Genomic DNA, 24,787 nt, shown 5'->3' with positions numbered 1-24,787 from the left:
GAATTTTCAATTATCAAACCAGCATTCTGATTGATAACATGCCAAATTGATGGGTCGAAATATGAAATGTTGAGTAAGTTCCCACACACGGCTCTCAACTTAAGAATACTATCTCATTCAAAACGAGAATCAAGAAAATCCATGCTAACTTTCACCAAAGAAGCCTCATTAAGAGCATACAAAGATTTAATATCCAAGCCACCGTCCTTGATAAATCCACAAGATTGCTCCAAGATACCGTGATCAACTTGGCATTATTAACATAGGTAGTCCGAATAAAATTTCCGATCCAGGATTCCATGGTTTTAATCAATTCCCTCGGGCCACAAATATGTTGTTCATAACAAAAGAAACAAGGGTGTTTTTTTGTTATCATTAAAACTATGAGTTTCTTGGGCAAGATTCTCAGATGTAGACTTGAGTTTGATCATGAGTCATACATCTATGCCGTAACAATCCTGCCCATGTATGACAACAACAAAGAACCTTTTCAAGCATGAAGCTTTTTCTTGATTCTATCAACCAAACATTTACGAGGCTTACCAACAAAGAAACATACCCAAATGATTAGAAGGCAGTGAACCTTCAGAGAGATAGAAAGAGGGCATCAGCTACAACTTTCTTCCTTAATCGTGTCGAACAAGAAGTATAAAACCAAGACATCAACATTCTGAGTAGTGATGGTTTTCTAATTGCTAGCCTTTATATCATACCCCTAACACACTTATTGCAAGAACCGTTTTTCCCTTTTAATTTTGAGAAGGCAGTTACTACATCCTGCACCCGATTTTAACAAAAATGCCCTTAAATTAAAGATTAAAGGGGTGTGGATAAAAATATATTTTGGAATTCCTTTTTTAAATATTTTTTTGGATTTGGGTTTCTGCAGCACTTTTTAGGATTCTGAAATTCCTTTCTCAGACTATGCTTTTAAATTATTTTTTTGTGGATTTTTTTTCAAAACATATTTTTGCATTTCAAAATCTTTTTTTCGAATTGAGATTTTGATTTTTTAATTATATTTTGGAATTTCATTTCCGGAAGACAATAATATATTCTTGATTTATTTTTCCTTATTTTTTTAATTCTTGATTTTCCTTTTTAAAATGAAGGGCATTTTTGGAAATTTAAAAGTGTATGCGGGTTTTAAAAAGTTGGATGTTGGAAGAATCTGCCTAAATGACAAAAATGTCTTCTTTAGTTTTTAAATAGGATTCGGGTGTAGGTCAAAATGTTTTTTAAATTTGGTATTTCGAAATACAATTTCAAATTTGGATTTTCTGGAACACCTTTTTGGATAAGGCTTTATGGAACAACTTGCTTTTCAGGATAGTTTCTCTGAAATATGTTTTTGGACTTTTGTTTTCTGGAATCCGTTATTCGTAATATGTTTCTGAATTTTGTTCTTCATAATGTATTATTTGTATTCTATATTTGTCTTTTCAGAAAGAGATTTTGATTTTCTAATTCTAGTATTATTTGTATTCTATTTTCCAATTCTATACAGATATTTCATTTCTCGAATACGAAAAATTTATTTTGGATTTTCTTTTTTGGAATTTATTTTTCATTTCAGATTTCCAATTCTAGAATAAAAGACGATTATGAAATTTCAGAAATTAAAAGGGTGCATGTTAGAATTTATTGGTTGCACGAAGCAAAAGCCTGCAGTATATCGTTTCAGTTCCCTTCTGAAAAACTGTATAGTCTGATTGTGGATGAAAACGATTTTTTTAAAACTTTTAGTTTCAAATTGAAGCAGGTTCGAAGGGAGATAGTTTTACTCATCAAGGATCTTTTTACCTAGTTGAAACTACAGCAAGGGTAATTCTTTTTGACATTCCAGCACCTGTAGCCGATGCTTCTCTTGTTAGACGGTCAAGTTCAGTGTTACTGCATGCCGGGGATAACCCTCATAGATCTTTCCGTCGAAAACACAGTGGTCTTATGAGTTGGCCCGAACACTTCTACAAACACAACAACCATGAGCAGATATCTGCAGGGATTCAGCGACAAACCAATAGTTTGTCTGCAAGGGCAATGCATCTCAGCATTTATGGGAGCATGGTAATATTATTAGCTTCATACAACAAAACTCTTTCTATTTTTTTCATTAATTATTTCTGATTTTGAAGGTGAAGATCCCTCGAAGGAGTAGAAGTTTGTCAAGCCATCATGGTAGAGCACCTCGTAGCCTGTCCTATCCAACCATTGGGTCGCACCGTCCTCTTGTCTCAGTCAAATCAGAAGGAGCTGCAACTGCTAAGAAGGTCCATGAGGTCACAAGACAAGTTACAAATCCACCTTCACAAAGCACACAGCGAAGACAACATCATCATGGTCATGGAGATAATTCTAGTGATGAAGAAGAAGAAGATATTATTGTGAGGATTGATTCACCCAGCACTCTATCTTTTCGCTAGTCTTCAGGGTCAAGAGTCTTAGGTTGTTTATTTGTGTGTCGTGTAATATATGGTTCCTCTCTATATCACCAACAAATAGTGATAATGGACCATGAAGCTGTATTTTGTTAACAATAAGCTTATCAGAAACTGGGTGTTGTTTGTTAGTTGAAGGCTTTTTAGTTGTACTGAAAAATGTCATTATAGAAATAAATTTAGGAAAATCATGACATCTTTGGGATGTTTTCATTAGTGGCAATCTTGTTTTGACTAATATTGTTATTAATAAATTTCGGTTTATCAAAAAATTATTCTAATTTATAAAATTGAAAAAATGACCACATTTTATTGTAGTGATAAACATAACAAAACATAAGAATATAAAGTATTTTATTTTTAACAACGATGTTTAAGCTTCAAATTATTTATCTTCTATTTTTTCTACTCTAATCTATTTTAGAAATCATCAACAGAAAGGAAAGTTCATGGAATTCTCTTGGACTTCAGAATGATTTCAACTCAAAGAAAGACTTCTACCAAAGTCATTTCTACATTAATATGTGTTCGGCCAAAGCTAAAAGAAAACATCAAACTAAAGTGGATTAAGGAAAGAAAAAGAATTGATCTCTCAAGGATAAGTACAAGAATTATTTACCACTAAAAGAAACTCTTCGAGATAGGAACACCATAGAAGGATAAGTGGCACTAGAAGGATAATTATAGGATCTTGGATGTAGCAATGCATAGAAGCCTCTAAATCTTTAGCTTGGATGTGTAACTTCCTACACAAAGCACCACGGTAGCCTCGTTTCACAAATTTAATAGAATTCAAATTTGAATTTTGTAGAGCATTGTACCTTGTTTAAAGAGTGTGGAACTTTCTCTTTGATTTTTATCCCGAGTTTAAAAAGTTCAAGTGGTGACTTTGCATTTCACTTATCTTAAGTTTAAGTCAAGTGGTGCATTCATAATTTCTCTTCTCTTCGTCCTTTTTCTTTTGTTCTATTATTTTATTACTTATCTTGTTTTAAATTTGCATCATATTATGTTTATTTGCTTATGGGTCTATTACTTGGGTTGCTTTAAACCTTTTTTTAACTAAATTCATTATTTCAAAAATAGAGATATCAAATTCGACATGAATATACAAGTTTGTCTAAAGAGGGAATTGAACATAACTATTTTTTTAAATATATTTTAAAACACTTTTCACAATAGCACATTAGATGCAAATAGGGGTTTCTAATGATTTTATTAGTCTCATTCATAGTTTTTTTTTTATAAAGAGATAATAAATAGTTAATATTAATCCTATTCATAGTTCATTCTAAAAAGATAATGAATAGTTAATATTCGGAAGCAAAATGATAATACAAAATCTATATTGGTTCACCTAAATAAGACAATATCTAGTTTTCTAAAATTAAACAATAATAAGTTCTACTATTAAAGATAAATTATAAATATTATCATTCTCACTTATGGTTTATAGACAAGTAGATAAAAGTGACTCTTAGTTATCCAAGTATACAAGGTCTCTCCAAGTTGTCCACTATTTTCATGCTAAAGGAAGTGCTTCTAAAAAAGTGTTAAGATATTTTGGGATAAAGATAAAGTCATTAGCACATCTTTGACAATGTCTATGTGTATTTTTTAGCTCAATATTTCTCAGACTAATAATGAGGTGAAATACATAACTTGTGTTACCTATGTGAGTATAGTGAAAAGTTTGATGTATGTCATGGTGTGTGCTAGATCAGACCTTGCACAAGTTGTCTAGTAAGCATGTGAGCAAGCTTGGGAAGGAACATTACCAAGCTATGAAAGGATCTTAAGATACATGAAGGGAACTAAAAACATTGGAATTATCATCCAGAGTGATTCACAATGTAATACATTAGGTTAATTGAACTCAGACTTTGCGATACCTAGGTGTTGGACGGTCCATTATTGGTTATTCTTTCACCATTGGTGGGCTTCTGGTTATTTGGAAAGCTACTCTCCACAATAGTGGTATTGTTGTTGATGGAGGCATAATATATGTCAATGACGGAGGCGGAGATGACAAAAAGAATATATGGTTGAAGGGTCTAATAAGTGTTATGGGGTTTGCTCAAGAGAAGACAATCAATTTTTATACTAAATGCAATAAGTTTTGGTTAGGGATCATGTGCAACATGGTGGGACAAAGCATATCAACATCAAATATCACTTTTTTGTATTGAGGAAATGTTCAAGGTGAAGAAAATCAACATTTAGGAGAATCATACTAATTTCTTTGTGTAGTTTCTGTGAGGAAGCTTATGCATTGCTTAGACTTGTTAAATGTTGATTGTGTTGAGACACTAGACGATCTAGACGATCTAGTAACCTTTAAACAATTAAATAAAAGTCTTATTGTGTCAAAGTGTTGAACTGGATATTGTTAAAAGCAACAAAGGCTAATAAAATTCTTATTACATCAAGACATGCAACTAGAACAAAAGTTTCAGTGAAGTTCATACCTTACCATGTTGCCATATTCATCTAACTTATTGTGCAAGACCTAATGTGTTCCAATCACATTTTGATTTGAAGAAAAGTCATAATTTCTTATGAATTGGTTTAGCTTTCCTCCATGGCAAGGATAAATCTTCGTCTACCAAAGCTTTTTCAAAGTTATTTGGTTCCACTTGGGACACAAAAGTGAAAGATGATCAATCTTTAAAAGAAGATATAGTCCTTACCCCTTCAATCTTCTCACTAAGGATATGCTCTTAGGGGTGAGACAATATGAACTTCTAGTCCTTATAATGGATATAATGAGTGTAATCTAGAACAGATACATCTTCATTTGTCCTATCTGTTCGAGTTTCGCTTCTCTAGAGAAGATGAGACGCTAAAAATGAAAGTGTTTGCAATGCATATCGAAAAGATACCAATGAAGTCGATCATTAATGACTAGTTCGAACACCAGAACCTTCACTACATTAGACGATCTAACTTCACCTAAAAAAATTTCTTTGTTTGCCATACCTTTGTTGGAGGCTTTAATCCTAAGATTTGCAAAATTCATCTTCAAGATCTTGTAGGTTTCTATTAGTCTGAAGATAATCAGCAAACTTCACAATTATGGTTTCCTCCATGATCAAGGTACGAGTGTTACACACTCTATAAGCCTTGTATCCATTAGAGTCTCTCAAAATTATTCCTTTACCAACTTTAAATTCAAATTTACCAATTTAATCCCTGGTATTAAGAAGAGTTACAACTAAAAGAATGAAAATAACCAATGTTGGCTCTTTTATCCTTCCACAATTCATAAGAAGCTTTTTCCAACATGGGTTTGATCAGTATGTTAATAGCAAGTAATGTTTACTACCTTTGCCTAGAAATTCTTTGATAGAGTTTTTATAGAGCATAGTTTAGCCATCTCTCGAAGAGTTTTGTTCATCCTTTCCACAACCTATTGTTGTCAATATGTTATCAATGAATAAAAATTGTGATATATGTCATTAGACTCGCAAAACATTTTAAACTCTTCATTTTCAAACTCAATACCATGTTCATTACTAATGCTAGAAAAATAAAAACCTTTCTAATTTTGTACCTTTTTTACAAAATACTTTAAACACCCTAAAAGACTTGTTATTGTGGGCTAAGAAGAATACCATGGAAATTTTAAATAGTCATCTACAATAACCAAATCATATTCCTTTCCACCCAGATTTAGCATTCTTGTGGGTTTAAACAGATCCATGTGTAAGAGTTATAGAGGCCTAAAAGTAGAAACATAATTTTTATTTCATTTAAAATAATTTTTTAACTATTTTCCTCTTTGACAAGCTTTCCAAAGAAGATGGGTTTCCATGAAAGGTTGGAAAACCCTCTTACGAGGCTATTTTTTGAATAGTTTGAAGTATATTTAATATTTATACGTCCAAGATTTTTTTGCTAAAACCATCTTTCATATTCTCTAGAAGAAGACATGTTACCTTTTGCTTGTAAAGATGTATCAAAACAATCTTACAAAGATTATTGTGTTGTTTGACTAAAATGTCAGTCTATCCATCAGACGTAAAGACTACACATGATCCTTGTTGAAGGAGATTATGTAACCATTGACACATAATTGACTTATGCTCAGTAGGTTACACTTAAGTCCCTTAGCACATTTTTAATAGAGATAAGGAAAAAAATACCTATAGTACCAATACTTGTTATCTTGCTCTTGCCAACACCTTCCAAGGCAACCTTGCCTTCATCATATTGCTTTAAGTTTAGGAATGTAGACTTTATTTCTATCATGTGACGCAAGCATCCACTAGGAACTAGTTTAGTCCCTAACCCTTTTCCATACAAAATTATAAGATTCTTTGGTACCCACTCCTTTTTAGATATTTTCTTATTATATATAACATATTGCTTCTAGTGCTTTCATCTCACATTGTAGTGTCCATACCTACCCCAATGATGGAAAACAACCATAACATTCTTATTAACATGTTTTTTACTTTTTAAGTTATAAAGTCAAATTCACTCAACTTAGGCAAAATCTACTCAGCATAGACCAAATTGGCTTAGTCATTTTCAGATTGATTCAATCATTTTCAGATTGACTCAATCATTTTCATATTGGCTCACATTTCCAACCCTACACTAAAAATGTCTCTAGAGCTAATATGCCCAACGTATAGGGCATGCATTCAATGAATTTTTCTTATTAAAAGCTTTTTTTTACCATATTGGGGATGTGTTCATCGAGTTTCTCCATACTGAATGCTTTTCTTCATCCTTTCTCTTGGGAGTGAATTCTATTTGTGAAGTGAGGTTGCTCTGAGGGGATTTAAGGTTATGATAATGCAATTTTTCATAATATGCTAAACAAATTTGCCCTTTTCAATTGAATATAACTAGCCCTAAGTCATATTCTTTTGGTATTTTTTTGCACAAACCAAAGCTCAAAATTAAGACATAAAAGGTTCCTTTATTACCTAAGACACAAGGAATTAAGAGATACTTCTTTCTTCCCTCTTTCCTTGCTTCTTCATCACTTCTTCTCATCATTCTCTTCAAGCTCTACCAATTAGTTTTCTCCTTAAGTGAGTAGTTCTCTTCCATCCATTTCCTATGGTATGAGATGTGACATATAGGGTTGTGAGTTATGAAATCTACAATATTCCAAAAACATAATTGGAAGTAAATTATCTATAAAATCAATGAAGTAACAAAATCATGATAAAACTAGAAACAAAAACTAAATTTTTTAGAAAGTTGAAAATTAAGAAAATTGTAAACAATATATAAGATAAAATATATTTTCGAGATCCTTAGAGTAGAAAAACCTATAAAAGATACAAACTTCAAGGACAAAAAGCTTCACAACAACATTCGAAAAACAAAGCATTGCGTTTTCTTAATTTCCTTATTTTCTTCTTTGTAATCTTTTTAGTTTTTCTCCACATGAAAGGCTAAGCTCCTTTGAGTTGATTATCTTGTGATTTTGAAATGAATTATGAAATTTCTATTCATTAAAGTTTTTTTTATTAAATTCTCTATAGCAGTTTGTGTTAAAAGGTATGATTTTTTTAATTATGGTGTTTGTTAAGGAATTATGTTTAAACACTTGTTGAGAATTCATTTTGTTTCTTTAATTGGAGTTCTTGGTTATTTCACTTAGTTTTAATCAATCTTTTGTTCACTTAGTTCAAGAGTAGAAGAAAAACATCTCACAAGTAGACGTTTGGAGATGAGTGAGATATTGAATAAGTAAGTAGACGCTTGATTTGTTGATAAGATTTTGTTAAATTTGATCAATGGTTATTTGATTAAGTTTGATGTTTGTGTGAGAAATGAAAAAGTGAAAATTCTTAAGATAATCAACAACGAATTTGTTGTTGAATGAACTTGAGAGTTAATGTGTTTTCTTTATTGTTTTATAATTGTTTATCTTAATGTTCTGTATAATAATCTCAACCCTTCGTTTTATCTTTACTAATATTTCTAACCCTTATTGCTTGCAGGTAAGTTTTGAATACTGATTGACTGAATTTGGTAGCAAAAATCTTGGTAGCTAATTTGATACTAACTTAAAAATTATTTAACAATAATAGAAACTAATTTAGAAACCAACAAATTTTTTAGTCTCTAAAATGGTTTCTAATTTAGTTACTATAGTAACTGATTATTTTTTGTCTTTAAAATTAATTTCTATTTAATGATTTTTTTTGTAGTGTATCTATGCATCCTTAATGAAAATTGTGTAATTTGTGTCATATATATATATATTTAGGACATAATGTTGATTTGTTTATGCATTTTGAATGAATGATTTTACACATATTTTCATTTTCTTTATAGTTAAATCAATTAAAATTAAGAGTATTTGATTATTATTACTACTAATGAATTATTTAAAGTATTTAATGATTGAGTTGATTGATATTAGATGTAGAATCTACTTGATTATCATTGCCTTTTATCAAGAATCCCATCTTTTATTCAATTCTTTAAAGTCATTTTTTCAAACTTAGTTAATTGATAAATACAGTATTAAGTTTATCTATTCATTTTTTCTTTTGTGTTTTACAATCTTATTTTGTTTGCATTTGTGTTGATATATTCTTGATCTTTTCCATTTCTAGCTTCTAATTCACACTTATTTATATTACCAATAGAGGAAACACCAAAATTATTTTAGTTAAGAGTAAAATGATGCTATAATCCTTCTCCCTTTTACAGTCAATTTAACTAACAAGAAACTCTAAAAAGAAATTGAAACTTCATTCGTTTCTGTTAATAAAAAAATTTCTCTTTATTCTGAGCATGGAAAGTGACTTTCTTTTGAACCATTCATAAAAGGTGACTTCACACTGTTGTTATCACCCAATCACCAATTCAGCAAAACGTGCCCCTTTTTATCCCATTTTATAATGCTACTCTGCAGGTGAGTTCAATTTTTATTTATTCATTTCAAATATTTATGTTGGCTCCCTCCACTTTTGTCCTTAGAAGGAAAAAATAAAAATTTAATTATCTTATTCGTTTCAATATTTAAAATAAATATTCACTTTGGAAAAAAATAAAGATTTAATTAATTTAATTTTAAAAAAAATTATAATACTAAATTGAATATTGACCAAATGTAAAAACGAATAAGATAATTAAATAAAAAATAAAATGAAAACAAGTTCATAACTTAAGAACACAAATCTAAGAACCTTCATTTGAAATGATCTTATTTGGAAAACCAAACATCACTTGTGATTAATGAATAATTTTCATTTCTTAGAGGAAACAGAACTAATTGTCCACTGGGCAAATAGAAAACATAATTTTCGCACTCTCTCACTCACCTAACTAACTTTATTAATCAAAAGAAACAAACTTGTGTATCTTTTCTCATCAACAATAAAGATTTAATAAGAATTTATAAAATTAAAAAAATGATATATCGAATGATACATGCTTTATTTTACAAATTAATTCGTTAATCACACCTGAATGTTCTCTATTTACTACAATTTTAATCGAGTAAGTAGAAAAAGACCATCACTTTGGAATAGATTTTTCTAGGGGCATAAAAATAGATTTTTTTGGAAAACTAATTTTCTACGTATGTTTTTAAAGAGTAAAGCAATAATTATATTAAATTCACACACTATAAACATATTTAAACCTTGTTAATATTTAGAACTTTAAAATTTAAAATTTTGAAACTAATATTATTAAATAAGTTGAATTTTCCACAAGAAAATATGTATTGAAATTACTTTTTGATAATGATTTGAGATTAAATAATAGTTATCTAGGAGGATATAATGCATAGAGTCTTGAATATAAAAGGGAGAAAATTAATTTTGAATAGTGGGAAAAGAAAAAGAAAAAGTAGAAACATTGTTTTTTCTTAAAATAAATAAATGTGGTAATTTGCGTGAAAATTGTAGTGAATAAATTGGTTGCTGGTTGTCCTTATTTGTTTCTCTATCCATCTATCTGATCTGATTGTGAGTGCAGATCAAGAGCAATGGGAAGGAGCGGGTTGGCTTTGGTTCTCGCGATTCTGATCTCTTTGCAGGGAACAATCCTCGTCAGATCCGATGCCTCCGATCACCGTTACAAGGAAGGAGACCACGTTCCTCTTTACGCCAACAAAGTTGGTCCCTTTCACAACCCAAGGTTCGTTCATTACTTCTTTCGCTCGATCCCATTTCTAAACCAACCCCATCAACCCCTTCCTCCTCCAGCACTTTCTTTCCACCCTTTAAGATTCTGGGTCGTCGTCAAAATCTGATCTTCTTTTCAATTTCATGCTTTGTTATGTTCGATTGCAACGTAGTGTGATACGAGGTTGTCATCTTATTGTTCTGATTTCTCATATTTGGCTGGTTTCAGTGAAACTTATCGGTACTTTGACCTGCCATTCTGTGTAACAGGTAACTAACTATCTGAATTTATTTTGTTTTTCAGCTTTTGTTATTTATTTCTTCCTTAATTGACACTTTGTTATTTGATTTAGTCAAAGCTATTCATCCAATTTTTAATACAACTGTGATGACTCATGATGGAGTTTTAACGTGTGATTTTTTAGTTTAGTTTTAGTGTTTCAGTTTTAGAAAGGGAGATCATACTGGATTGCTTTTTTCCTGCTATTAGTGTATTGTGTTCTTGGTTAGGTTATGTAGTTGTTGAATTGAACCATCTGGACAAAATAAATGGGAGTTTGTATGTAGCTATGTTTAATGTATTTTGTATACTTTTATGGGTTCTTAATATGTGCAATCGGAAGAATGAATACATTTAAATGTCAGGTAACGAGAAAGAAAAGACCGAAGCTCTTGGTGAGGTGTTGAATGGCGATCGGCTTGTTAGTACTCCTTATGAACTTGATTTCCGAACAGAGAAAGACGCTAAGCTTGTATGCAGTCGGAAGCTCAAAAAGCAGGAAGTTGCTCAGTTTCGAGAAGCAGTTAAGAAGGACTATTATTTCCAGATGTATTATGATGACTTGCCAATCTGGGGATTTATTGGGACGGTTGATAAGGAAGGGAAAACTGATCCTAGCGAGTACAAGTATTTTCTTTACAAGCACATTCAGTTTGATATTCTGTACAACAAGGATCGAGTGGTTGAGATCAGTGCCCGGATGGATCCTAATTCTGTGGTGGATCTGACTGAGGATAAAGAGGTTGATGTTGATTTTAGGTACACAGCAAAATGGAAGGAAACTGATACTCCTTTCGAGAAGAGAATGGAAAAGTACTCTCAATCTTCTTCTTTGCCTCATCACTTAGAGATTCACTGGTTCTCGATCATAAACTCCTGTGTAACAGTGCTTCTTTTGACTGGTTTTCTGGCAACCATTCTCATGCGTGTATTGAAGAATGACTTTATGAAGTACGACTTGCTTACCCATCTGTCGTCAGATTTTCATCTTGTTTACCTATAACATTTCGTCCCTCACCCTCTTTGTTTCCTGTTTTTATCTGCTGTAATTTTCTCCAGATACGCTCAAGATGAGGAAGCTGCTGATGATCAAGACGAGACAGGGTGGAAATACATTCATGGTGATGTTTTTCGGTTTCCAAAGCATAAATCTTTGTTTGCAGCATCCCTTGGTTCTGGTACTCAGTTATTCACACTGTAAGGATCTTATCAGGCTATTTCTCCTTTCTGTGTTGAAGTTTTTGAATTCTTTTTAATCCTCTTTTCATTTTCTATGTTATACACACCAATGGAAGTCATTCTCTGTTTATTTATGCTTGTGCAGTACAATCTTCATTTTTATGCTAGCACTGGTTGGTGTGTTTTATCCATATAACCGAGGTGCTTTATTTACTGCACTGGTGGTCATATATGCTCTCACATCTGGCATTGCGGGCTACACTGCTACTTCCTTCTACATTCAACTTGAAGGGTCTAATTGGGTACATATGAACTCCTTGCTTTGATTGTTGTTAATGGTTTTACTGTATTAATTTGTATAATTTTTATGAAATGAAATTAAATGATTTATACATTTATTTTCTTGTTGGCAGGTTAGGAACTTATTGCTCACAGGATGCCTCTTTTGTGGGCCCCTTTTCCTTATGTTCTGCTTCCTTAACACAGTTGCAATTGTTTATAGTGCAACTGCTGCCCTGCCATTTGGCACAATTTTGGTGATAGTCCTAATATGGACATTGGTAACTTCACCACTGCTTGTGTTGGGTGGTATTGCAGGTAAAAATAGCAAATCTGAGTTCCAAGCACCTGTCCGCACTACAAAATATCCCCGAGAAATTCCACCACTGCCTTGGTACAGGAGTACCCTTCCCCAGATGGCAATGGCAGGATTTCTCCCATTTAGTGCCATCTACATAGAGCTGTACTACATTTTTGCAAGTGTATGGGGCCACAGAATTTATACCATCTACAGCATACTATTCATCGTTTTTATTATTCTGTTGATTGTCACTGCTTTCATCACTGTGGCTCTGACATACTTCCAACTTGCTGCGGAGGATCATGAATGGTGGTGGAGGTGTGTAACTTATCCTATTGCTATCTTTTATAGTTGTTTTAAAATTGAGTGTGTAATATGTATTTCACTAGAAATAATGTTGTCTATGCTTATATCAGTAATCAAGCTAGTTTTTCGTATAGGTCTTGGTTTAAAGGATACAGTCAATGGCTAGGAAAAGAGGGGGGATTTTAAAATAAAGTTTTAGGCATGTACTACTAATATAGTAACAAGAAATGAGTTTTCTATCCTCACTATCGTGTCCACAAAATCTCAAATAAATTCTTTACTCTATTCACACATATTTTCCAATAAAATATTTAAAAATTGTTAATAGAAAATTTAAATTACACTTGCTATTATGGAAAAGTTGTACATTTTTCTCTGCTCTTTTATCCACTTATCACTTTTTTTGGTCTGATTAAGTTTACTCCTCTTAAATGTTGAGATACATATGTAAAGGCTAATTGAATCTATCACACAATTTGTTGTTAATATCATAGGGTTTCATAGGATTTTAGTTATTGTGGTAGGAAAAGGAGAGAATGGAGATTGGATATTCTAAAATTGATATAGGTTTGGTATATGATTTGGTGAAAAACATAGAGCACAAGCCCTCCCTTATACTAATATTGATCATTGTTCTAATTAAATATGGAACCTATCCATGAAAGATGAGGTCGTGTAGGAAACTAATCAAGCAATAACAAAAAAATATGAAAACCAATCCTAATGTATATATAGTAAGGAAATAGGGAAACTAATCCTTAGAGATAATTTAAGATATTATAAGATACAACTGAAATATTGTTAGATCTTTTTTTTATAATTTTTACAGCCGCTTTATACACACTAAACCTTGATGTATTAAAATAAATATGCAAGCACATATTATGCAAGACATGGTTGGATAGGAAACTCAGGGATGCTGGAGATGTCAGAGAGCTGAGTACTGCTAAAGGTAAAGGTATTCAAAGTCAGCAAACTGGTCTGAAGCTGCAAGACCAAGGAGGAAGGGATTTTGTTGGCATGGTCCTTGGTTGACAAATTACAAAGCATGAAGTAATGCTTCTCCAAATTAATCCAAAACAGAAGTTTGAAGCTTGAAACCATAATAAAACTTAGGACACAAAATTTAAATTCAAACTGAGGTTGATTGGTTTGGTCTGCATCATTCACAACTAAGGAGAATTCATCATTGGAATGAGTCATCAATGAGTCAGGATAAATCACCATCAATATGATCCTCAACAGGAAGTTAGTATGATACACATTCAATTCATCACAGTATGACTAATTGGTGAAAGCAAGTCACCACAAAAAAGTCAGTAGTACAAAGAGAAAGTTGTTATGATACATTGGATGGTTTGGAATAGAGATGAGTTTGGAGTGGGTAATTGAGACAAGGCTAAAGCATTTGAGATTGGACATTGACTGGGCTAGTGTCTGAGATTGGAGACCAGCACGGCCAAATCATGTTTGGGATTGAAATCAGGGCTAGGTACAGTCCACCTTTCTCCCCATCAATGCTATATTGGATAAAAGGCATTCAGAACCTAAAACAATGGCAAAGCCAAACAGGCATCTGTAATGCTGAACAGAGACAGAGGACTGGGCCTGACAAGATACCAATGGTTAGGAATAGGATTGCATATGCACAAGAATGTTTGGTTAGATAGATTTTGGGGGTTAGTTGGATCAGATGAGGCCTTATCCGGGTAAAGAGTGCTTAGGTGACTGGTATTGTAGAGAGTGGTGCAGTCAGAGACCCCATACACTGTCATGTGCTGCTGGACATGCATGCAGGGAGAGAAGCGCAGTGCAATGTATGATACATGCCAAATCTAGTCTATGCAAGCATTGGACTTCCTGGACATTAGACATTGGGTGCTTGTATCAATTGATGGCATGCTTGGTCGTGATTGTAAAACGTTTAACTGACAGTGGCAGTAGAAGAGTAGTGGTGATATAGGTCATGGAGGAGGATGGTACCAATCTAATACCATGTTCAAAATTGTAGGGTTTTAGCCTTCTAGTATTGATGGAGCAAAAGGAGATAATTGATAATAACTCTGAAATTGATTAAGACTTTATATTCATGTTACAAAATATAAAGCAATGAGATACTTATCTATACTAACATTAGATTGTAATCCCTATTAAGTAAGGAAACTAATCATTAAATATACAGAAACTAATAATTTAATATAACGAAACAAGGATACTGATCCAAGAGATAATAAGGAATTGTGAAAACTAATCCTAATTCATAATCTTAGATACATTAAATTACTCTAATATAGAATCAATAATTTATCGGATATTTGTAATATATTCTAATATTTAAGTTCCAGTGGCCTTCATCCCACTTACCAGAGTATATGTTCATGACAATGCTGGTTCTACAAAAAATAATATTTGAAAATAACGCAATACTTTGTCATGTTACATTTTTAATGTATGTAATGTTAGTAATGTATATCTATCTGATTGGTTTTCTCTACATCACCTCAAATTTGGGGCTAACAATGGTATTTGGGAGGGGAGTGTCATTTCCTTCCATCTCAAATCCCCATCTGTTAGAATACAAGTAGAAGGAGAAGTTTATTAAGATAGATAGAATATTAATGGGTTAGGGTTAGTTAGATATAAATAAGGGAAGAAGGATAGGAGAGGCAGATTTGTTGTTATTGTAAATTGAGCGTTGGCATTTTGAGAAAGGAAAAATCCTTTCTTAAGGAGAACCCTTGGAGGGGAGATTTCTCTCCTATTCATTGTTCTTTTCATACTGTTCAATAAAATCGATCTTTTCTTTTTCTTTTCAATTCTTGGTTCATAATACCATCCCTTCTCTCTCATTGGCCCTCTTCAAAAATAATATTTAGTTAGTGAAAATAGGTGATATGGTTACCCAACAAGGAGTGGATGACATGTGATGTCATTCATAAGCCTATGAACATATCTTTAGGATTTTATTAAGGTCTAAACTTTGTAAGTTTTTTTATGTTGGTTATTATGCTTTTAATTTTGTAACATGGTCATATTTTGGGCTCTTTACAAAAGGTCTTCTACTTTGAATTTGAACTCAGTTGTGTCTGAGTTAATTTACCAGTTTCTCTTCTCCTTTTTCTGCCTGTCCTTGTTTTCCCCTAGTCTCCTTTTCGATCATGCATTCAGAATCAGTAGTTTAATTCATGAGCTGGCTGCAATTTAGTTTGGGATTTTGAGATTCTTACCATAGATACTTGGAATGTTAATTTTCTGTAAAATGACTATAAATATTGTATAATGACTCGGGTTAACTTAAAGTGGGAAGTAGTGGGATTGATTTAGGGTTTCTTGTTTGATTGAATATATGGAAAGCACATTTGTATCGAGAGTTTATTATCTCCACATTGACTTCCTATTTCCCTTTCATCTTATTGTGTCTACTCAAACAAGCAGACACTTTGTCCATGTGTCTCCCAGGTCACTATAGCAATATACTAACATTAGTTTTCCCACTTTGATTAGAACTAGTGGATTGCATTGGTAAGATTTGATTGATGCTATAATGGAAGGGAATGTGCCTTAGAATATGTAACTTTTCTAGGACTAATATTGCTAATTCATAAAGATAATCTTTTTCTATGGTTGCCTGGAAATAAATATCCTATACAAATGCAACTACAAAATATTTTTGTGAAAAAATGTGTAGGTAGTAAGCAATAATTATGGAATTACTTTTCTTGATCTCAAAAAGAAACAATAAGTTGGTATTTAAAGGAAAAACGAAAAAGGAAATAAATCTCTTGAAATAGAGAAAATGATTCTCTTGAAATAAAGACTCTAAATTAGGTGCAAATCAATCAAATAAACTCCTAATCTCAATCCCTTAATTTTACGAATTTCACCGTCTATATTGTATAGTAAATGTGCAATATTTACACCCATATTTCAACACCTCTCTCAAAAGTGAGTTAAAGCCTAACTCAATCAAGACAAATTGACTTGTAAGGTGAGGATTGTCCTCACTTATATACTGTAAATTGACCTTATTTCTAGTTGATGTGGAATCTCCAACACATCTACTCACTTTGAGACATATACATCTTGAGCATGGAACTAGATACATGTGGATAGTTTGATAGTGGCTCGGTAGTGGGTAATACAGTAGGTCCAACAAACCTCGTTAGGATAAACTCTAATATCATATTAGAAATGAGTTAAAGCCTAACTCAATTTTGCAAAATCGGCTTGTAAGTGAGGATTGTCCTCACTTATATATATATATATATATATAGTCGATATGGGATCTCTAACAATATCATCAATCCAACTTGGTTATGGGATTATGGAAGTCTGGTATTGAGTCCTTTTGTCAGCATTTCAGCCACCTGTTGCTTGGACGGACATACTAACTTTCTAATTTTTCCTTAATGAGTGTCCATTTTAACATGTTTTTGTCCTTTCATGCTGAATGAGATTATGTGCAACGTCTATTGATAACTTATTATCACACACAAGAGAGCTTCATGGGTTCCTCCAAATTAACCTTCAAGTCATATAAGATAATTTTTAGCCATAATAACTCACAGACCTAATGCAATGGACCTGAATTCTGATTCTACCGATGCTCTTGCCACCACATTTTGTTTTTTGGTTCTCCATGTCACTAAGTTCCCACTTAGTAAAGTACAATATTCAGTTATTGATTTTCTATCAACAAGAGAACCTGCATAATCTGCATCAGTGTAGGCTTCAAGAGTTGGTCTTTCATTTCTTTTGAATAGTATTCCCTTTCCAAGGGTGCCCTTCAAGTAATGTAAAATTCTTTAAGGAGCTTGAAGATGAGATTCTTTTGATTCATGCATGAATTGGCCGATAACACTCACTGAATAAGCAATGTCTGGTGTGTGTGTGTGTGTGTCAGAGCCAAATTTACTAATTTTTCGACTAGTGTTACATCTTGTCTACTATTGGTTCCTCTTCAGCTTTACATAACTTGTGATTAGGATCCTTTGGAGTTGATAATAGTCTGCACCCAATTTTTCCAGTTCCTACTAGCAAATCAGTTATATAATTTTGCTAAGATATGAAAATTCCCTAGTTAGAGTGACATCAAGGGAGATATACAGGTTTTTAGAAGGGTTAAGACATTTGTAACCTTTATGAGTTGCTAAATAACCAAGAAAGACACATCTAATCTAACAGCTTGGAGATAAAGTTTGTCTCTATTTTGGTTGTGTATATGTACAAAAGTTGTGCACCCAAATATTCTAGGAATGAGGCCATTTGAGATCCTGAAGTGAGGGAAGAAATTGTTTAGGGTTTGAAGTGAACTTTTGTTCTCTAACCTATGTGAGGGAAGTCTATTTATCATATATGCAATAGTGATAACAATTTCTACTTGATAATTTGTTGAAACTTTCCCTTGAAAGATAAGTGCTCGAGTGGTGTTGAGCAAGTGCCTATTTTTCCTCTTTGCCACTCCATTGTGTTAGGGAGTATAGACATATGAAGAGTCCAGGATGATCTCTTTGGATTGAAAATAACTACACAGTTTGGTTGAAATAATCCTTAGCATTGTAAACCTAAATCTTTTATGTTGACCTTGAATTGATTTTGAATCATTGAATGAAAAATGGGAATAACAGGGCTCACATCAGATTTTTTATTAAGCAAATAGAGCCAAGTAAACAATCATCAACAAAAGTTAAAAACCAACAGGCCCCAAAGATATTAGGTATAGTAGATGGTCCCCATATTATTGCTAATGGGAAAAGACATACAAGTCTTTATCTAATTCACAAGACTCACAATTCGATTTTGAGGTATATAGATTATCAAATCAATGGGGAAACATAATTTTCAAAACAGAAAATGATGGATGTCTTGAGTGATAGTAGTACAACCAAAGAGTGTCTTTATTTGATACACTGAGAAGAGACATGGGCTGGTCAGCTTTGGATTCTTAAGATGGTTCTAGGTAGTAGAGCTCATTTATTTCCTTAGGAAGTCCAATCCTACTCCTTGAGTGCTGCTCTTGAAAAAATGCACAAAGATGGGGAAAACATTGCATAGCAATTGAGGTTATATGTTATATTTTTTATGAAGATAAGACTTGTCAAAAGTTTTGGGACATGTAGAACATTTTTAAGAATAAGTTTGGAGGACAAATGAATATCTCCATATCAACTGTAGCTAAAGAGCCATTGGCAACAATAATTTTCCCATTGCTTGGAGATGGGGTGTAAGAATAAAAGAGTTGAGATGAGTATGTCATATGATCTGTAGCTCCTTAATCCATAATCCAAGAGTTAGTGCTATATGAGACACTCATACAAGAAACATTACTCGAGAGCATGATTTGGAGGGTTTCCTGTTTAACCTGTATGAAGGTCTAATGCCTTGGAGTTCACCAGTCTTTTGTGAAAAACTGGAATCTTTTGTTGATTTTGGATCAGACATCATGAAGATGCAAATCAGCAACCAGTAGTTTAATGGGTGATTTTACAAAGAAGAGAAAACTACACTAAAGTTGTTACGTTAAATTGCAACAATTAAGGCTGCACCCTCTTGAAGAGAAAGTGGCAATGAAGGCCGTAGGTGTTAAAAGTAGAGACCAGGGCTGGAGGAAAAACTAGAGCTCTGATTACATTTGAAAAATTGTGTAGGTAATAAACAAATTATAGAATTACTTTTCTTGATCTCAAAAAGAAACAATACATGAGTATTTAAAGGGGAAAAAAAAATCCTAATGAAAGGAAATGAATTTCAAGAAATAAAGACTCTAAATCAGGAGCAATTCTACCAAATAAGCTCCTAATCCCACATCCTTAATTTTAGGGAGGGATTTCCTACAAATCAATCTGTCTTTTGCACAGTAAATGTGCAATATTTCACCCATATTTCAACAATTTTGTTTGCTATTTTTCTTCCGGAAAACATACTGATTATCTGTTGCATTCATGGCCTGGCTAGGTTTTGAGACCAGGGCCAAAATTTTCTAAATTTTGGCCTATCATCTTAAAAGGTCTGGGTTACCTGAGCACTGGCAATGCAAAGCATGGCCCATATATAGACATTTTTGTTCAAATTTGGCAGGAAAGAAATATCAGTGCATGAATTTGTCTCAACTTTGTGTAAACAAACTGTTTTCTTGGTCCAAAATTAAGAAAATATTAAGTAGAGTATTGTGGCATTTCTTGCAACAACAGTTTTTTTCCCTTTTTTGCCAGATTTGTTTTTTAGCCAATAGTAATTATTATTTTAATTATGTCATCAACATTTTTAAGCTAGAGGCACTGTTTAAACTTGAGTCTTCATTTTACTCTCAACTTGATGACATGTTGCTGTGTTTCACAGGTCTTTCCTCTGCGGTGGATCAACTGGCTTGTTCATCTACGGCTATTGCTTGTATTACTACTACGCACGATCAGATATGTCTGGTTTTATGCAAACTTCGTTCTTCTTCGGTTACATGGCCTGCATCTGCTATGGTTTCTTCCTAATGCTTGGTAGTGTAGGTTTCCGTGCCTCCCTGCTTTTTGTTCGTCACATATACAGGTCCATCAAGTGTGAGTAGCTGGTGGCTGAAGGTGTTCGTAAAGTTTATATTATCTGTTAGGTGAAGAGAAGAAAGGTCCATGATTTTTTTTTTCTTTTGCTGTCATAAGATAGGTTATATAGTGTGTACCTGGAAACTAGAGAAGCTTAGACTCCTTTCATGAATTGGTGTCATGCTTTCTCTATAACTGCACAGGCTTGCACTCGAGGAAGTTTTTGGACCATGGAACTTAATCTTTCATTACTGTAGTCACTTAAATTAATTTGAAGTAGCTTGTACTAATTAATTTCTCTGCTCTGAAAATCACCATTTACATTTAGTATCTACCTAAGATATATTCTTTACTGGGTTATAAGGGTGTGGAAATGTGTTCTAGTTACATGCTTTATACCAGCTAAAAGATTGTTTTCAAAAGAAATTGATTTTCATTAACATACTTTTTCTAAAAACTGTTATACACACACATGGATGAACAGAGTAGGCACTTTTAACTCATTTTCACCTTTTCATTTTAATCATTATGGCGAGTTTTGTTTGATGTATAGTGCTAAGGTTCTACACCAAGTGACAATTCATAGTTAGCACACATGATGAATGCATTTTTTAAAAAAATTTAATTGATTGTTCCTTAAAAGAATTTCAGTCATTTATTTTTTCAATTTTTTTTGTTGACAAGGTAGTACTCATATTAAGTCATGTCTAATTCTTTATTGAGGTGAATGTTAGAACATAAAAACAAGTGAAATAATTACTATTTTTAATCTTTGAAAAATATAAGCATTGACATTTAGCTTTTTGAAAACAGAATTTAGATAAATAAATCTGTATTGTTTATTGTTATTGGTACATTAATTCTTCTATCATTCTATGCTAATAACTTCTTTATCAAATAACTAGTCACAACATTAGATGTTGTCTAACGCTGTTTGTAATTATTTTATTAGTTAACAAATAACATGAATCATATTTTAGTTAAATGGTTATTATTTTGAATTTGTGAAGTAGTATTTACAAGCTTTGCATAATATAAATTGAAGTTAAATTATACATCAAAAGTATCAATTACAATAAATTATTTACTAGTAGAAAATGCACAAAAGTATGCATAAATGATAACTGATTCTGAAAGTATTTTTAACCACAATATGACATTATAGTTTACATTATGATCAAAATAAACTTTAAAAATACAATCATAGTTCAATTTACCTTTTAAATAGACTTAATAATTTAACTTTTTTTCTATCAGCAACTTAATTTAACTATATCAAATAATAACCAAAGTAATTAAGATAATATGTTTATATGTCTGTTAAGAAAAGAAACACATTTTCAGTTCGCATTTAGTTTAGTCTTGGAGTTAGAATAAACGAAATTAAATCTAGAATGATGTAATGTATCTCAGTTGTATGAAGGGTTGGGGCAAACTTGGTGAGTTTAATATTCAGCATGTGGTTGTTGGATATTTGTAATAGTTTCAAGAAAGGCTCTATTGTGCCCTATAACACCACATCTCTAACATTAGTATAAAATGTACATTTTAGGATTAGAGAAAAATGAATATGTCAACAACAACAATGTAATACAAAGCTCCACTACCAATTTTTTTCTCATATGACTTAATTAAATTTTAATACATTTGAATATTTTGAATTGTTTCTTTATTAAAAAAATTCTTCTATAGAGTATTTAAAATTTCTATATTTTTCAATTGAATCCATGTTGTTTGATTTTTTCATTAATTGAGTGGTGTGAATGTTATCTTACCCATTATCTTATTTATTTGTCTCTACATGTCAAAAAAATGTAATGTTTTATGGTTAATATAAAATGATATTATAGTTAATAAAAATGACAAGTGATTTTTATTGTTTTTATTGAAAACGTGTGGATAAGAGGTCATTATATTCCTTGATCACTTCTACATTATCACCTACACTGAGGGATTGTTGTCGTCACCACCATCAATGTAGTTAACAATGACAATCTCTTGTTATCCAACACATTTTTAATGAAAATAATAAAAATCACTTGTTATTTTATATTAAATGAAATATTATTTTATATTAACTATAAATCTTCATATTTCTTAACATATGAAGATAACTAAAGAATATGATGAAATAAAAGTCATGTAACCTAGTTAGTGAAAAAATTAAACAACAAATACTCAATTAAAAATATAAGTTTTTTAAGTATTTAGACAACTTTTTTTTTATAAAAACTTAATTCAAAATACTTAAATTTATGACAAACTTCAAACATAAAGCATACTAAAATTAGTAACAAAAGACAAAATTTTCAATGAAAAAAAAAACTTGAAAGACTTAATTACAACTAAAAACTTTCAAGAATTAATCATACTAGATTGATACTTTCAAGGACGTGAATACTATTTCACTCTACTAAAGAGGACTTTCACTTATTCATTATAAAAAACTAAACAATATGGAACTTAATAAAAAAATAAAACTTATTGGTAAGTGTGTAAGAATACCAACAAAATATTGTACTTGTTCCTGCTAGAATCATTTCTCCTAATCAATATGGATTTGTGCAGGGTAGATAAATTTAGGATTGCATTAGTATTGTTTATGAAGCTATTAACATGCTTTCTAAAAAGGTTAGAGGAGGTAATGTGGCTTACAAACTTGATATTCATAAAACCTTTGACACTTTGAGTTGAAAGTTCTTATTATTAGTTTTGACACGCTTTGATTTTCACCCTTCGTTTGTCGGTTGGATTAGTACAATTCTCCGTTCAATTATGCTTTCTATCATAAAAAATGGCAGTTTGGTGGTTTTTTTCCTTGCAGTAGAGGTGTTAGATAAGGTGGTCCTTTGTCTCCTTTACTTTTCTATCTTGCAGAGGAAGTTCTTAGTAGATGTATCTCTAAGCTTGTGAATGATAAGAAAATTCTACATATGGCTAGTCTGCAAGGTTATCTCACTCCCTCTCATATTTTATATGTTGATGACATATTTGTTTTCTGTAGGGGGATAATAAGTCTAATAAATTTAAGTATTTTTTTAAAAAACATATGGTGATTTTTTTGGTCACTATGTTAATAATTCTAAGAGTAGTCAAATTGAAGCTAGCATCTTGGAAGGGTAAATCTCTTAGCATGTTGGATTTAGTTGGTCAATACGATGATTACTAGATTTCTATCTTATAACTTTAATATGTATAAATGGTCTGTTTCACTTCTTCAGCAAGTTGAACAATGGTGTCAAAATTTTATTTGGACTAGTGATATTCTAAAAAAAGGCATAATTATCGTGAATTGGGATACGATTTGTTCTCCTTTTGAGAATGGAGGTTTGAAGATTATTAATCTTCGTCATGAAAATAATGCATATCTTCTTAAGCTTACTTGGAACTTTGCTTATAGCAACAGGTCTTGGTCTTTTCTCCTGAAAGTCAAGGTTTTTAAATCAAAATACGAGTTTAGAATGGTTTACAGATCCTCATCTCTTTAGCCTGGAATTAAGCAGCTTTATTTTACTATACTTGATTATACTTGGATTGTTGGTACATGTGTTTTTATTAATTTTTAGAATGATAAATGGTGTTCTACTCTATGAAGCTCGGATACTCCTCTTAAATGGCGTGTCGGTGTCCGATACTCGGGTCGGACACCGACACTCGTATGACACCTGTAGGACACGTATTCGTGAAGTGTCCAATTCAAAAAGTATTTGTTAGATTTTTTACAATTCTAATACGGTTCTAACACAATTTTAAAAAGGAAAAATACATTAATTTTCTAAAAATTCAAATTTTATTGTATAAATTGTTTTATGATTATAAAAATAAGAAACAAATCCTCGTGAACCAGTCATGAAAAACATCTTTCTGCTCCAAAAAATAATTTGGAGCATACTTGTGCACATAAATCTTTATTGTCAATTTATATAATTCATAATTATATAATATATAGATCCGTGTCCCCGTGTCCTACATTTTAGAGATTTTACGTATTTCCGTGTTCATGTCGTATCAGTGTCTGTGTCAGTGTCTGTGCTACATAGGTTCTACTACTTCTTTAGCAAATATTACAGGGTTATCTGATGGTGCTAGCATTCCAGATACAGTCTCTCAGTTTTGGACAGGTTGTGATAGGAATATTCCCTTGTCTTTATAGCAGATGCCTTATTTTTTTAATCATATCATGGTTAGGGAGGAACAAGATATTCCTAATTGGATTCTAGATGAGTCTGGTTGTTTTACTCTTAAATTGACTAGGACTTTTTTCTTGGAACCAGGAGTTCCTTGTGGTTGGGATAAATTCATTTGGTCTTCATCTATTCCGCCTTCCAAAACGCTAGTACCCTGGAAATTTTTTCATGGGTGGC

General features: G+C 32.1%; 2 protein-coding genes across 8 annotated transcripts in view; both read left to right on the top strand.

Moving 5' to 3' along the window:
• Window positions 1–2,661, top strand: part of LOC137811650 (sodium/hydrogen exchanger 8) — a 42,285-nt gene extending 39,624 nt beyond the window's left edge. For 3 of the 7 annotated variants that reach the window (XM_068613453.1, XM_068613459.1, XM_068613457.1), the window contains 2 exons: window positions 1,760–2,067; window positions 2,136–2,661. In XM_068613453.1, the coding sequence (XP_068469554.1) occupies window positions 1,760–2,067; window positions 2,136–2,423 (596 nt within the window). In that variant the 3' untranslated portion in view covers window positions 2,424–2,661. The remainder of the gene's footprint in view (window positions 1–1,759; window positions 2,068–2,135) is intronic. The other 4 variants (XM_068613455.1, XM_068613458.1, XM_068613456.1 and 1 more) reach the window with 3 other exon arrangements.
• Window positions 2,662–10,203: 7,542 nt separating this feature from the next.
• On the top strand, window positions 10,204–20,713 carry LOC137811648 (transmembrane 9 superfamily member 2). The gene is made up of 7 exons (XM_068613452.1): window positions 10,204–10,559; window positions 10,776–10,816; window positions 11,192–11,777; window positions 11,886–12,023; window positions 12,151–12,307; window positions 12,419–12,903; window positions 20,230–20,713. The coding sequence occupies exons 1-7, from the start codon at window positions 10,408–10,410 to the stop codon at window positions 20,447–20,449; spliced, it is 1,779 nt and encodes a 592-aa protein (XP_068469553.1). The 5' UTR covers window positions 10,204–10,407; the 3' UTR covers window positions 20,450–20,713.
• Window positions 20,714–24,787: the final 4,074 nt, after the last annotated feature.

Source organism: Phaseolus vulgaris, chromosome 2, assembly GCF_000499845.2.
Source record: "Phaseolus vulgaris cultivar G19833 chromosome 2, P. vulgaris v2.0, whole genome shotgun sequence".
Taxonomy (NCBI): Eukaryota; Viridiplantae; Streptophyta; class Magnoliopsida; order Fabales; family Fabaceae; genus Phaseolus; species Phaseolus vulgaris.
Note: the sequence above shows the minus strand (reverse complement) of the source record. Positions and strands in the feature narration are given on the sequence as shown.